General features: G+C 60.4%; 1 protein-coding gene across 7 annotated transcripts in view; it reads right to left on the reverse strand.

The window, feature by feature from the left end:
• Positions 1-2,332: 2,332 nt before the first annotated feature.
• Positions 2,333-13,456, reverse strand: part of LOC117869139 (alpha-2-macroglobulin-like protein 1) — a 777,004-nt gene continuing 765,880 nt past the window's right edge. For 2 of the 7 annotated variants that reach the window (XM_034755675.1, XM_034755672.1), the window contains exons 24-28: positions 5,893-6,069; positions 5,338-5,419; positions 4,904-5,060; positions 3,580-3,654; positions 2,860-3,054 (exon numbers count right to left, since the gene is read on the reverse strand). In XM_034755675.1, the coding sequence (XP_034611566.1) occupies positions 2,875-3,054; positions 3,580-3,654; positions 4,904-5,060; positions 5,338-5,419; positions 5,893-6,069 (671 nt within the window). In that variant the 3' untranslated portion in view covers positions 2,860-2,874. Of the gene's footprint in view, positions 3,055-3,579; positions 3,655-4,903; positions 5,061-5,337; positions 5,420-5,892; positions 6,070-6,469; positions 6,545-7,504; positions 7,557-8,108; positions 8,231-10,892; positions 11,020-11,263; positions 11,490-12,071; positions 12,202-13,166; positions 13,291-13,456 lie in introns of all 7 variants that reach the window. The other 5 variants (XM_034755676.1, XM_034755671.1, XM_034755677.1 and 2 more) reach the window with 4 other exon arrangements.

Below are 13,456 nucleotides of genomic sequence, written 5' to 3' on the forward strand. Positions count from 1 at the left end.
TATGAAAATATGCTTATGAGACTAATCTGACATCACTGAGATACACGTTACGCAAGATGGCTCATGTGAGATATCATTGGAAAGGTTCTGATTTACTGAATGTGATTATCCAATTCGTATGCATGTATCATCTCTGTATCTGAAGTTAGGAATATGGACTATTTAACCATTACAAGTGGGTATGTACTGGGAAGACACCCACCGAGGACAGGCCATCAGATTTGATAGGCTGTCAGGAAGGAACAAGACCATGAAGATACTAATCTCTCTCCAACCTGGAAAGTGTCCAGGGATGTAACTGTGACACTGCTAGGTCAGGTGGTCTTGTCACCTGATACTAAACATTACCTGGGACTTCTTGTAACTTTCCACTGGAAGGGAAGGGGGGTCAAGTCTGGGAAACAAAGGATTCCCGCCTTATGTAAATCCTATTTAAGGGTGGGGAGGAAGGCAAATGTGGGGACTCCTCTCCATGGCCTGTCTGCCCAAGAAGAAAGACTGCTAAAGCCACCTCGAGGGCAGGCAAGGGGGGAGTCCAGACTGAGACAGGGGTCCAGTCTGAAAAGAAATATAACTGGAACTCTGAACCACAAAAACTTTGCAACCTGCCTAAAATAACATTTAGGATAAGAAATTACATTTTGTAACCTATTTCTTAAGTATATTAAGCTTAGCTTGTGTACTTTGTTTTATTTGCTCAGTAATTTGCTTTGTTCTGGCTGTTCTCTCTTATATTCCCTTACAATTCACCTTTTGTAGGTAATAAACTTATTTCTCGTTTATAATCTAACCCAGTTTGTACACTTTCTAACTGGGGGGTGGGTGGGGCAGGAAGTCAGGCACATCTCTCTTCACACTGAGGAAGAGGGCAGATTTTTATGAGCTTGCGCTGTGGAGATTTTTCTATACAGCGCCAGACAGTATTATTCTGGGTTTATCTCCCAAAGGGATGTGCACGTGAGTGCTGGGGGAGTCATCACACACAGAGCTGATGTCAGTCTGTGTCTGCAGCTGGGTGTGGCCCTACCTGTGTGTGCTGCAAGAGGCCGGAGAGCCTAATTCAGCAATGCACGGAGGGAACCCTGGCAGGCTCAGTGAAATCCCAGTACATCAGATGGTATCCCAGAAGCGGGGTCCAACCCATCACAATACCAACCCCCCCCAAACCGACACCCTGTTAAACAGGCCACGTTACATTAGATGAACGGATTTTGGGGGTAATACCAAACTGGGCGCCCCATGATCTGCTTGGGGCCCTAAGCAATTGCTTAGTCTACTTATGCCTCGTGCCACCACTGCTAGAAGGGGACAGAGAGCCCCTGACAGAATGAGGGGCCCCCGGGGCTGGGACAGGAGGGCAGCATGACCCAGGTGAAGGGCATGGATGGCGCTGACACTTGGTAAACACCACCCTCCATGGGGTCTTTGTGACCTCGGAGACAGGTCCTGTTACCTGAGGGCTGTTTTACCCCAGTGCCTAGTGGCCCCTCGGTGCCCCCAACAGCAGAGCCCCCATCTCTCCCCTCCCTGGGGCAGGAGCCACATGCTGCTCCCAGCACTTCTTACCCACCTCGGGGCAGGGCAGGAGGTGACACACACAACTCGCGGGCACAGACCAGCTGCAGCCGCCGTGCTGGGGCTTGGAGAGAAGGGACTTTTCACCTGAGCCGAGATACGACAGAGCTGCCCGGACTACGCAGGTGGTTCCCCTCTGTGGGGGGACGTCTCCCCAGGGCCTGGCAGGAACCGAGCGCGCCAGGCCTCAGCTCCAGGCACGGCTCAGTCTGAGCTCGAATGGCACCGAGGAGACGCACAGAGATCACTGGGGCGTGGTCATGACGAGTGCATCTGAAGAAGTGGGTATTCACCCACGAAAGCTCATGCTCCAATACGTCTGTTAGTCTATAAGGTTCCACAGGACTCGGCGGCTTCATGACAAGTGTGAGGGACCCAACCTGGCACTCCAAGCACCCCCTGGCCTCATGCCGAGGGCTCCTTCAGCTCAGCACCGACGTGGGGCAGCACCACTTCCTGCGTCCCCAGCCGCGCTCCCAGTGGGCCTCAGGCCTCACATGGGACTTCCCGCCCTATGGGGAGCTGGTCCCAGGCTGCATCGCTCACACCGCGGCTGGGCTGGGAGTGGCACAAACCCAAGGGCATCTGTGCAGGGAAAGGCTAGGGGAACTGGAGCTGGGGGACATGGGACAGACAAGGGGGCAGCCAGAGACCTGCTTCCCTGTACAACCCCCTATCCTAGAGACGGCAGGGCCTAACCGGCCCCAGCCCCAGCCCTGGCTCCGGCCCAGTGCAGTCCGTTTCCCTCCCAGTATTAACCGGGCCAAGCAGAGAAGCCTCGGGCAGGGACTCCCCAGCTGGGATGTCCCCAACACAGTATGGGGCTGGAATCCTCTGGCATCTCCCCAGGGCTCGGTTACGGCCCGTTCCCCTTGGGAGCTGCCTATGCAAGGCCCTGCGCCACGGGCTCTGAGCCCACTGGACCCCTTCACGCTCCTGGCCCCGGGCGCGTTAGAGGGCTGGGTTGGTACATGGCGCTTTACCCCTCTAGGTTCTCAGCTCCGATCCCCCAGGCTGGCAGCGACCCAGCCTCGTCCCCCTTCGCTCCGTGCGCTGGGCCCTGGGAAATGGCGGGATGATCTCACTCCAGCTCTGAGGGGAGAAGTGTCCCCACGACAGAGCCCAGTGCGTCGGCCCCTCGCTGGCAGCCTCAGCAGAGACCACGGACTGACTGGGACACGGAGACCCAGCTCCCCTGCCAGGCTGAGGAGGTCCCGGGGCGGGGGGCACCTGGGTAGGCAGGGCCCTGGGGGGCAGCTGGCCCTGCCCTGTGTCTAGAGGCGGGCAGCGAGGGGAGCACTAGAGCAAGGTGCTGCCGGTACCGGCGCTGACGCTGTGCTGGGCCAGGCGCTGCAGAAGGGTGTCCCGCAGCTCAGTGCTCCCCGCCAGCCCGAAGGCGTAGGCCAGCAGCGCCTGCGTGTAGAGGTCACTGGTGCTCGACTCCCGGAGGCACTGGAGGGCCCTGGTCACCATGAGGTCCTGGGACGGGGGAGACACCGAACAGACTCCCCGTCAGGCTGAACCGGCCAGAGGAGATGCTCTGCGCCTGGGCACGTCCCCCGGCAACCACCCCATGGGGCACAAATACCCCCTCCCCCCAGCCTGTCGTCACCTCCCCCGACCCATCCCCCCACCGCCACCCACACCCTGCACCCCACAAGCCTCGCCAGACCCCCTCCCCCGAGTGCTAGACACCGAAACAGCCCAGCCCCTCCCCAAGCTGCTGAATCTTCCTCCGACCCTGACCCCCGCCGAACTCCCCACACCACCCTGACCCCCACCTTGGTACCAACCCCCCACTGACCTGTCAACTTCCCCTCCCCCCACCAACCCACCTCTCCCCTGCCCCCCACAGCACCCTGACCCCCGCCTTGGTACCAACTCGCCACTGACCTCTTGACTTCCCCTCCCCCTACCAACCCGCCCCTCCACAGCCCCCAACAACACCCTGACCCGCCCGAATCCTGCCGGCCCCTCCCCTGGGACAGCCGGGCTTGGCCTCACCGTGAGCGGCTGCCCCAGCTCCAGCAGCGCTGCCGTGATGTAAGCCGAGAGAGAGAGCTCGTCCACCACGCCGCCCTGAGGGGGATGGAGACACCGGGAGCCGGCTCAGACCGAACTGCAGGGCTCATTGCCCGGAGCAGGTGAGCCGCTGCCCAGGACAGGCCCACTGGGACAGAGAAACCCGGCTCCAGCGCTCCGAGTGGCTGGATTTGGGTCCTGCCTCCTGCTGGGACCTGTCAGGCCCATCTGGGTCCCGAGCAGCTGCCCCAACCCACCAAGTCATAGCAGCCAGGGAGGCCACAGAGTGGCAATGAGTTCCACAGCTTTGTTATAGGGAGAGGCGGTGGCTGCTCCATTGTCAAGGCTGTATAAAATTTCAGTATAAAATCCTTTCTGAGCCCCCCTGGAACCAGAGGCTGGGAAGTTGGTTTGAACTGACATTTGCCAGATTTCCTGTGAAGACCAGGGGCCGTTTCTGCAGAGGCTGAGGGATTCGCCCCTCACTGGGCGAGTTCCTGCTCATTAAATCGTCCCCCCATGCAGAAATCTGGACTTTGCCTAACATTTGTCTCCTTCTAGCTCCCAAACAGCCGGGTACAGCCCCGGCCCCTCCCGTAGTGTCCCGGCTCCCTGCAAACTCCGGGGCAGTGGCAGGAATTGGGCTGTGACTTGCGCTGGGTGGGAATTTCCTGCTGAAATGATTTCTCGACAGACGACGCAGTTTCCACAAAACCAAAACTTTGCAGGAAAACGTTACTAATGCTGAAACATTTTGATTTCTGTTGGGAAAATGGAAACGCAACATTCTACTGTGAGTTGGCGAGGCCCAAATCGCAGCCTCGCGGGTTGGTGACCTGAACCGAAACCTTCCATTGCAAACCGGTTCAACATTCAGCTGCACCAGCCTTGTGCCCCCATTCCCCCATGGACTCGGCTCCATCGGACTACATCTCCCATGATGCACCGCGACTGCCCTTCTGACTGAGCCGCATGGGGAGTTGTGGGAGTCACATGACTTCAGGGCTGGGCTGAGCCCTGCCCCTCAGGCTCTCCGTGCCAGGCAATGGGTGCGGGGTCTGCTCAGTGTCCGCAGGGAGACCGGGCTGTGCAGGAGCCAGGGGGGCTGGGCCAGGGCTGCTCCCTCGTTCGGTGCAATAACCCGCTGCCCCGGCCGTTCCAGCCATTTAGCCGTTGCTAAAAACCCAAGGAAATCCCCCAAACCGACACGGGTGACAACAACCAGCTGCCATGAGGGGCCCCCACCCCCTTCCCCAGCTTGTCCCCTCCTCCCCCATCCCATCAGCCCATCCCCCCAGCCTCCCACCTGCAGGGCGTTGTTCAACAGCTTCCCCACACTGCGGAAGCAGCCGGTCTTCCGCTGGCGGCGCTGTAGCCACCTTAGGGCATCCTCTAGGTGCTTCTCGTCGATGGAGATGTAGTCCCTGGCTTGGCCAAAGGACTTGAGAACGAAGGCCGTCAGCCTGGGTGGGGAGAGACCCCGTGAGAGGGACACTCTGCAGGAGATGCTGCGGGCCAGGAGGGAGGTGCGTGGGGGACGGGATGGGGGTCAGCATTGTGGGGGTGAGCAGAGCTGTCAGGGGCGCCCAGGATGGCAACGGGGGGATTTCGAGTGAGTATGTGGGGCAGAGCTGTGTGGGGAGCAGGACTGGAGTAGCAGTGGGGCTGGGGGTCAGGCTGCAGCCTGGTAGGCCCTGCCCACCCAGAGCCCTGACTTGCCCGTGCCGTGCGGCCCCTCACCAGGTGTTGCCCGTGGCGTCTCTCTTCCTAGAGGCGCTGTAAGAGCCATCATTGTGCTTATAGAGCAGCTCGCGCTGATAGCCTGCAGGGATGGGAGACAGACAGCGAGTCCTGGATCCGCTCACCCCCAGGGGCTAGAATCCACGCCCAGCCTGCGCCCCGTGAGGCCCACTAGCCCTCCCCTGCCCCACGACACTGAGACTCAGAGATTCCAGGGGTCGGTTAGAATTGGGGGACGGAGTTAAGGCTGAATAGGGCCCTGATCCCCCAAAACTCCAGTGCCCGAACCTGGGGCTGGATCCCAACCAGCGCCCCCTAGAGGGGAAAGGGCTCCTCTCCCATTCCCTGAACCCTGAGTCAAACAGTCCTTATGTCCTGGGCCTCAGGACTGGTGCCCCAGAAAGGAAAGGTCAAGGATCTAATTCCCTGACCCCCAGAGCCAGCCAGGGCCCTGATCTGGAGCTGGATTGGAACCCGGGCCCCAAAGATGGCTTGGACAGGGCCCTCGCATGGCCCTGCCATGCCCTGGGGGCACAGGGGCAGGAGGACACTCACCTCTCCGGAGGAATCCCTGGGCCTTGTCTCTGATCTCCGGGCTCAGCTGCCCGCTCTTCTCCAGGTACTGCTGGGTGTTGATGTTGTGAGCGAACCGGACCATGTTCTCCTCTCCGGATCCGTAGGGCATGGCCAGCAGGTGGTCTATGTTCTGCAGAGCTGTGCCCATTATGTCTCCTGGCACCAAGGGAGCCGGGGGAGCAGAGAATTACCAGGCTGCACAACAGCTGCTCTGTCCCTAACACCACGTCAGTGGAGCCCTGGCACGCGGGGGCCGGAGCCCCCAGTTCAATTCAGGCCTGGTGGGGTTACGTGGATACGTGGTGATGAATGGCCAAGACGCCAATGCCCTGACACAGCTTCATGGCATCACCGCGCGAGTCTATTGCCCCTCGCTGGGGACGAGGCCCTGGAGCACAGACTGCAGGGACCAGTCCTGCCCTGGCCCAAGACACCCACTAGACCTCATTGGTCTTTTCCATCCAGGATGCCCCAGCCTCAGAGCGCTGGGCCACAGACGGGCTGGATGGCGAAGGGCAACGTGCCCTGGCAGGGATGGGGCAGGGGAATTCCTTACCGTGGACAGTCACGTGGGTCTGCTCGGACCCCGCCAGGACATTTGCTGGCAGCTGCAAGGAGATTTCTTCGGAGTCTGCGTAACACAAAGGCAAAGACACACCATTAAAGGCCTGTTGGGAACCTGCCCGTCTCCAGCCAATCAGATCCCTCCATTCCTCACCGTCTGGGGCTCTCGCCCAGTCACAGCCCCTCTCTCAACCCCAACCTCCCCCCACCATGGCACATACGTGCCCTTGAGGGCGAGGGCTGGGGGTTCTCAGCAGAGGGTCTTGCCTGTGGGAGCTGGTCCCTCTCCTGGCCCCAGAGAGCCGGTGTGACGAGCTCTGTAGGGAGCATCGTACACAGGGGACCAGGCTGCAGGGGAGAGGAGCTGGTGCAACATGGGCCCAGTCATAGGCGCCGACTTTACCTGGCGCCGATGGGTACTTGCGCCCCTCCGGCTCTGGCCCTGCTCCAACTCCACCCCTACCCTGCCCCCATTCCAACCCCTTCCCCAAATCCCCATCCCTGCCTCCTCCCCTGGGCGCACCGCATTTCCCCTCCTCCCCCCTCCCTCCCAGGCTTGCCGCACAAAACACCTGTTTCGCAGCAAGACTGGGAGGGGGGAGAAGTGGAGCAACGGCAGCAGGCTCAGGGGAGGAGGGGGAGGCGGAGTGGAGGTGAGCTGGGGCGGGGAGCTGCCGGTGGGTGCAGTTTTTCCCCATGGGTGCTCCAGCCCCGGAGCACCCATGAAGTCAGCACCTATGGGCCCAGTGAGACTCGGGAGCAGGAGCCGGACATGCTCGAGCCTTCGGCCCACGGCAGACGGTGCCATAACTGCCCACTAGGGGGTGCATCTTCCCCGGGCAGCTGGGCCAGGACCCTGTCCCAGGCAGGACATTGGCCTGGATGCCCCCTGGTCTGGTCCGGCCTGGAGGCTCCTGTGCCCCTAGCTGGGCCATCCAGCGGCTCAGCCATCACTGACGTGCCGCAGCCAAGAGACTCCCCGTGTTAGTGACACCCACTGAGTCCTGCACAGGCGCTGGGATCCTACCTTCCTGGCAGAGCAGGGAGCTGTGCGCCTTCTCCTCCAGGATCCCCCCCGGCTGTGGGGAAGGAGCATCAGACAGGAGGTCAGGAGAAGGGACCGTGCACGTCACAGCCTGACAGGGCCTGCTGGGTCAGCCAGTGCCCCTAGCCAGGGCAGGGTCATCCCCTACAGCCCGTGCTGTGGGGCTCGGGCACATCCAGCTCTCAGTGCCCCAGCGATGGGGCTCCCGTCCCTTCCCCGGGGAGACTGTTCCCAGCCCAGCAGATCTCGCGGCTTCTTCCTCTTCAGCGCGGAGCTTCCCTCTGCTAGTTCCCTCCACCCCCTCGAGCTCTCCCATGTGTCACACTCAGCCACCCCCCTTGGGGCTGACCCCCATCTCTGTCTGCCCCAGGACTCTCCCGCCAGCTCCCTGATCTCGCTGGGACAGGGCCATGTGACGGAGCAGTGCAGGTCGGGGTCCGGGACGGGACGTGGTGCTGGGGCATTATTTTCTGTGGCAGGACAAAGAACAATCACAAGTGCAGACTCGGCCCACGGCCACCAGGGGATGAGACCCAGGCCCCAGGTCTCCCTCCGCTCTGCCCAGAGCCCCCGACCAGACACTGACCTGGACCAGCAGGGGCTTTATCACGGTGTCCACTCGCCCCTGAGCCGGCACCACAGCCAGCTCGTTGCCGCACAGCTCCTCGGTGCGCAGAGCCTCGGTGCTGACGGTGAAGTTCACCTCCCCTGCCGAGCAAGGCCGGAGACACCCCCGTTAGACAGACCAACGCCCCTGCCCGAGGCCGAGAGGAGCCCATGTTTGAGGGGGCAGAATAGTGGAAGGAGAAGGGGGAGGGTAGTGAGGAAGGGAGAACAAAGCAGAGGAAATGGAGAGCAAGAGAATGGGGGAGAAAAGAGAGAGAAGGAAAGGGGGGAAGGGAAGGACGGAGGGAAGTGATGAGTGGAGTGTAATGGGTTTCTCTGCCTTAGCCCTTGTGTGGGAACAGCGAATGGCCACCCAGAACCTGCCCCCCACCCCGCTGAAATCACTGACAGCTGCGTTCAGGGGGGGGACCTCAGAATGTGACATCGCAGCAGCGGCCAGCGGTACGGCAGAGGGGTCCTGGCCTACAGGGCTCGGTAAGTCAGACTGCTGGAAGCGTGTGGGGAGAAACTTTGCTTGAATCTGATGTAGTTTGTTAAGGCAGGTAAGAACAGATTTAAAAATTTTATTAAACTTAATGTTTAAATTAAATATACACAAGTTAAGAGGGAAAGTACTGTACATCTGGGTCAGACTTGGGTTATGAGGGATTACAGGTATCGGTTGCAAGGATGAAAGATACATACATATCACATAACCAGCATAGACCCAGATTGGGGTGCAAGGGTTTTTCAAGTGTCAGTGGATAAGTGGGCTCGGGTACGCCACCCATGGAATGAATAAGGAGTCCAAGTCAGTATCGGTGTAGCGGATAAGTACATGGGTGGGGTGCGTCCCTGGATCCGTCAGGGAAGGAAGTGGGTTATTTCCCTGGTCGGCGGTCTCGGTTACTCAGTGTGGGATTGACGGTGTCCTGTGATGTGTTCCATACAAATGTCTCTGGACCACCTGATGGTGTCAGACACCATGAGCTGTCTCATGAGCCGGGCGTAGCGTCGACTGACTCCGCACGCTCTCAGAACCGGCTCGTTGTGGGGGTCCCACGAGCCCAGGGCTCCCATGATCAGGGCGTGGATCTGGACCTCAAGCCCTGGGCTCTCAGAGTCTCAGCCAGCGGGGTGTACTTTGATGCCTTCCGTGCTCGGGCCTTGTTGAGAGCCGGTGACCGGTTTTCAAAAGACACCGTGACGTCTACGATGAGGACCTTCTTCTTTTCTGCGTCCGTCATGACGATGTCCGGTCGCTGTCAGCTGTCTGTCCCGGGGATGGCGGAGTGGAGGGTGATCTTCCCCAGGGACGGCGGGATGGCTTTCACCAGCTGGTTCTGGATGGTGTTGTGTCGGTGCCGCCAGACTCCGGAGTGCTGTTTGCATCCACACAGGACGTGGGGCAGGGTCTCGTTTGCATAGCCACACTTCCTGCAGCGCTTGTCCCGGTTGCCGTGGCGGATGGTTCCCTTGAGGGGGACGCAGTTGAGTCAGGCCTTGTGGACGAACGGCCAGTCGGCGAACCTGGTGAAGCTGCCCCGGGGAGGAAGTGGTTGCTGGCGTCCCACTTGCTGGACACCTCGAACACCTTGCCCTTGTCCGGCTTCCGCTTGAGATTCTCGGCATAGTGGTAGCGGATGGTGTCCTTCAGGGTCCTTTCCAGCATAGCTCTGGCGGTCGGGGTGACGATGGCGTGGTCCGGGGTCTTTAAGTATGGCACCAGTATTCCCAGCTCCCGGCGCCCCTTGCACCACTTCCATCAGCAGCCGATCCTCTTACCCAGGAGTAAACGTCTTCTCTTTATTTTTCTTGTAACCATTTCTGACTGTTATGCCCCATTCCTTGTACACACTTAAAATCTCTCTCTTTGTGGTTCATGAACATGTTTGATTGTTTTATCTAATCCAGTGTGTTTAAATCCAAGTGTCTGGGCAACTCCATGTGGGGTGACAGGACGAGTGCATGGTATTCTCGTAAAGGAATATCGGCTGCAATGTAACTTGTATTGCCAGGAGAGGGCAGGGGAGACAGGACAGACCGTTCTGGAGGAAGATCTGGGACTCGGGGCGTTGGGGTCGCCCTGCAGTATAACCCAGGCTGGCGAGAGCCAGAGTGTAACCCGGGAGTGGCAGGCAGGCTGCAGTCACACACCGATGCTCAGGGTGCGGCTTGCGCGCTGGGGCTGTGTGTGAGCAGCCCAGGTGCGAGCTACTGAAGGCACCCAAGGGGGCCAGGCAGGGGTGACAGAGCTGCTCATTAGTCTGGATTGTGCCCTGCTATGGCGCAGTGGCTCAGCGGCAGAGAGACAGCGGCAGCTGGGAGCCAGCTGCGGACAGCAGTAGGGGAGGCATTGCCAGTGAGTGGGGCCGAGCTGGCTCTGTGCTGCGCTGTTAAGGGGAAACCCTGATATTGAACCCGGCCCTTGTTGCTGCCAGCTCCACCTGGCACAAGGGTTAACGTGAAAGGGGATTTTCTGCTGGGGTGTCCTCGCCCCCCCTCCCCGCAGCTCTTCCCGTCCCTTCCCCTTCCCCTCGGCACCAAGCCCTCAGCGACCCTGTTCTGCGCCCTCCTCCTCGCTCCCAGCACAGAGCCTCCAATGCCCCTTACCAGTCTGTCCCCCCATGCAGAGCCTCCAAAGACCCCTACCTGCTTCCCTAGTGCAAAGGCTCCAGCACCCCTTCTCTGCCACCCACTGTGCAGAGCCCCCCACCCCTTCCCTGTCCCTCCCCTCCGGCACAGAGCCCCCAGCGCCCCTTACCCAGGCTGCTCGCCGTCACCTCCCACTGGAAGGTTTTCCCTTCGTCTGCACAGAGGCAGCTGGTGTAGGCGCCGTCCTCGCCCGCCTGCACCTGGAACTGCGCAGACTCTGCCAGCGTCACTCGCACCTGTGGGGCCAACACGAGAGCTCCCTTAGGGCTGTGGGGGACGCGCTCACACGCGCCAGCTCCAGCCGAGACGTGACCCCTCTGGGGCTCAAGTCCCCTCACCGCGATGTGCTGACCCCAGTGGTCACAGGATCACAGTCAGTGACTGCCGGTGCCACTCGCCGGCCTGCGCCGCTGCCCAGCTCCCCAGCCCCAGGTCATCAGCCACAGCAGACCCAGCCGGTCAGCCCCAGGCGGCGCTCACCTTGATGCACTGCCACAGGTAGTTTAAGACGGTGGCCTTTAGGGCGAAGGCCTCTCCCCGGATCACGGAGTACGGCAAGGCCAGCTCCACAAAGAAAGGTTTGAAGGCCGTGAAGGTGGCCATGGGCGAGAGCCCAAAGCCGACCTCGGCCGTGCAGAACATCCCAGCTTTCCACTCCGTGATGGTGTCGGGCACCGAGACTGGGACGTCCTTGGAGCCCCCCTCGCTGGGCCGGGACGGACACAAACAGAGCGTCAGACACGCGGCCGCCCCCTGGGAAACGCCCAGAAGCACGGCCACCGGAGACGTCCCTGCCCGACCCTCCGCTCGGCTGGAGCTTAGGCAGTGGCACAGAAACAGGCCAATCCCAGACAGCAGAGAGGGGAAGAGCTGTCAGTGCTCCCATCTCGTCCCCTCCTCTGCCCCACGCCAGGTAGCGCAGGATCCTTCCCTGCCCCGGGACTCTCCGTGCTGGGCTCAATGTCCCACGGGATGGGGATCCCCCCTTCCGCAGCCAGACACGTCTCCCTGTCAGGGGGCTATTCCTGGGGCCAGCCTCAATTCCCCCTGCTTGGGATCCCCTGCCCCTCCCACTTGTTCCCCATGTGCCACCCTCCATGTCCCCCTCCGGGGGGTTCAAACCCCTCCCATGTTCTCAGCGTCGGAGCTCCTGGGCACCTCGTGGGAATGAAAACCCCACGAAGGACAATGGGGTCGGGATGATAAACAGTCTGCCGAGCACGACGGGATCCAGGAAATGGCCTGGAGGCCACTCCGCAGGGACGGTTTGTGACACCTCCTCACTCACCCCACAGGCACCAGGTCCCACAGCCACGTCTCTGTGAAGTACGCATGTGGCACTGGCTCCTCCTGGGTGCAGGCTTCTGGCACGGGCAGGCCATTGCTCACTGGGGTCTCTGCTGCACTAGCCACACTTGCTGCCCCAGGGATCATGCCAAGAAAAGATACAAAGGGGGGTTCAGGGAGCCCCACGCTGGTTTGCGGGCAAATCCAGATGATGATTCACGTGTGTTTGCACCTGCAAAGTCTTGATGTTTGGGGACATTTTGGGGGCTGCACGTGGCCCCCGGGAGCTCTGAGAACTGACCCCTGCTGGCAGGGCTGGGGCTGGGGGGTCGGGCTGGGGGTGTCCTACGTGCAGGACACACTGGTGGACTCAGCACATGGGCAGGAGCCAGGGAGTCCTGAGCTCAGTCCCAGCTCTGCCCCGAGCAGCGTTAAGGGTACGTTGCACTTCCAGAGCCCTGCACAAAGAGCCGCTAGCCAGGCAGGTCAAATCATTAGCCCCACTGAGCAGCTGGGACATGGAGGCCTAGAAAGGCTCAGTGCGTTTCTACCGCAACCACCGAACATGAGTGAGCATTGCAAGACTTGATGTGATCATCTCCATAACAGCCAGCTTGACTCTCAGATCCCAGGGCAGCGCGTGAGGCTGGAGCTAGAAAAGCCATCGGTCTCCGTGTGAAGCGAGTGTATCTGGGCTGGAGTCACAGAGAGACAGGCAAGGAGCCGGCCGATGCCACGGTCACCACCACTTGGCACTGTGTGATTAGCATGTGTATTGGGGTGGTGTCCGCAGGGGGTCGGGTACCGTCCCTCCACAGGCAGCTCCAGGCCCTGCCTCAAAGAGCCTCCAGCCGAAGGGGGAGGAGCAGAGCTGAATTGGAAGGGTCAGACAATCACGTGTGCCCAACTCCCACTGAGAACACTGGAGAAACTCTCCCACCCTGGCCCCATTGAAAACAATGGAGAATCCCCACGCAGGATCAGAACCCAGGTCCCAGGCCCGATCTATGAGCCCATAGGACCATCTCCCCTCAGAGGGCAGAGAGGGCATTTGGAATAGCTGATCAGGAGGGATGGAAGTGCCCAGTCCACTGACCTGGTGAGGACAATGGGGGGCCGTGCCCGACAGCTGAGGCTAGGATATCATGATGTATTAAAAAGCGTTTATGTTCACAGGGCTCCTTGGTGTTGGTGTTGGTGAGAATTTTCAAAGCCACATCCTGGGTGAGAAGGAAGACAGAGGAAAAAACATCAGGAGCTGCTAAAATAGGGGACGGTGGCATCATACTTTCGCGTTTCTCCTCCCCCACCTACACTGGAAGCAACAAGAACACTGGGAGGACAAAGACTTCAACTGAGGAGACTGGTCCCAGGCTTAAAAGGGGA

Source organism: Trachemys scripta, chromosome 23 (genome assembly GCF_013100865.1).
Source record: "Trachemys scripta elegans isolate TJP31775 chromosome 23, CAS_Tse_1.0, whole genome shotgun sequence".
Classification (NCBI taxonomy): Eukaryota; Metazoa; Chordata; order Testudines; family Emydidae; genus Trachemys; species Trachemys scripta.